The sequence below is a fragment of the Protobothrops mucrosquamatus genome, unplaced genomic scaffold (genome assembly GCF_001527695.2).
Source record: "Protobothrops mucrosquamatus isolate PMUCROS unplaced genomic scaffold, P.Mucros_1.0 scaffold33177, whole genome shotgun sequence".
NCBI classification, from domain to species: Eukaryota; Metazoa; Chordata; class Lepidosauria; order Squamata; family Viperidae; genus Protobothrops; species Protobothrops mucrosquamatus.
The window spans coordinates 1-1,510 of record NW_015418915.1 but is presented as its reverse complement, the minus strand read 5'-3'; the positions used below and the strand labels follow the sequence as shown (position 1 = coordinate 1,510).

General features: G+C 39.5%; 1 protein-coding gene across 1 annotated transcript; it reads right to left on the bottom strand.

Moving 5' to 3' along the window:
* Positions 1–254: 254 nt before the first annotated feature.
* On the bottom strand, positions 255–1,494 carry LOC107302183 (interferon-inducible GTPase 5-like; the record flags this gene model as incomplete). Its single annotated transcript, XM_015831298.1, has 1 exon — positions 255–1,494. A coding segment is annotated over one exon (969 nt), but the record flags the coding sequence as incomplete, so codon positions are not given.
* Positions 1,495–1,510: the final 16 nt, after the last annotated feature.

The window sequence follows — 1,510 nt, the reverse complement described above, 5'->3', positions numbered from 1 at the left end:
CAACTCCCAGAATTCTCCATCCAGCATTTGTGGACTTCAACAACCAGCATGCTGGCTGAGGAATTCTGGGAGATCTTCATTGTAATAATAATGGATGCAATATCCTAAGCAGAATACATTGAGGTTTTTTTTAATGATATTTTTAAAACAACTGTGATTTTTTTTTTGAGCTTAATAGTAAAATCTCCATTTTATTTATAATTGTTAAAATAGAAAGAAAAAAGAGCAAAAGAAAACAACAGGAAAAGAAAACAATCGCCCAAACAACAGAAATAAACATTTAGTTTCTGACTTCCCCTGAAAACATTTGTAGACAGAGAGATACTTATTTGCTCTTAGGAGATTCAGGCACGTACTTCAGTTGGAGAATCACTAAAAGAAGCAAGAAAACAAATAACTGCAGAGAGGAATTTTAACTAGACGTTGAAATATATTATTACTTTCTTCCCCCTATTCTTGTCTGGATGAAATTATCTCCTTCAAAGGGGGCTTGGTGGCTCCTTGGATCTTTCGCTGGGACTTCAGTCATTTAAGAAGCTTTGATCGAACACTTCGGGCGTCTTCCACAGAATTGTCAACAAATTTGTTCAGAAAATAATACGTAAAAACAAATGAACTGACTCCACCAAACACCATCTCCAGATATTTCAGAGGTGATGGCATTACCCAGGGAACAGACTTTATCAGGAGAGAAAATACTAGCTGTGCATTAACTATATTGGCTAATGGCCTTTTCTTGATCCCTGATCTCAGCTCTTCAAACCCTTTTCCCGTCTGAAGTGCCAGAAAACGGAGGGACCCCTGGTCTAAGGCAAACACCCTCCAGAAACATTTCAGTGGAAGCATCAGAATTCCAATATAAAAAGCTATAGAGAGACCCACCACAGGCACTGCTCCACAAACGCAAGATATCAGCGCTAACTTCTTTATATAGGAATTCATGTTAATCTTTTTCTGCATCAAATTATTTTCTGAGAAAACATGCACAGCCAGGGTTAAAAGGTGCTTCTTGTAATCAGGAAGTTCGGTGGCCATTGTCTCTCGCAGGAGAGGGAATTCGTACATGTGTGCATGCGTGTTGGATACCAGAAATACTCTCGCGGAGAGCTCAGCTGCCTCCTTCAAGGTATCTTCACAATAATTCCTAATGGTCTCCAGGGTTTGCTCCATGTTGAAATTCCTTTTCCTCCTTTCACCTTCAATACTGATATCGATTTTGCTACGCACAAAGTAAAACTTCTTTCTCATTCTTTGTATTTCCTTCGCAAGGAAAGCATCGTTTTCAGTAAAGCGGTCGGTGACAATCAAAATAAAGACATCATATCTTTCAAACTGGACCTTCTTGAGATATTCAGCTGCGTTAGAATTGCATGTTCTGATCTCTGGTAGCTCCCATATCGTTGTATTGGGAAGAGAAGGGTGGGGATGTGCCTTTGGCTCTTTGGTTTCCTCTACAATCCAGACCTCGGCTGCTTCTTCATCATCATCATTTATTCCCCAGGAGGAATAA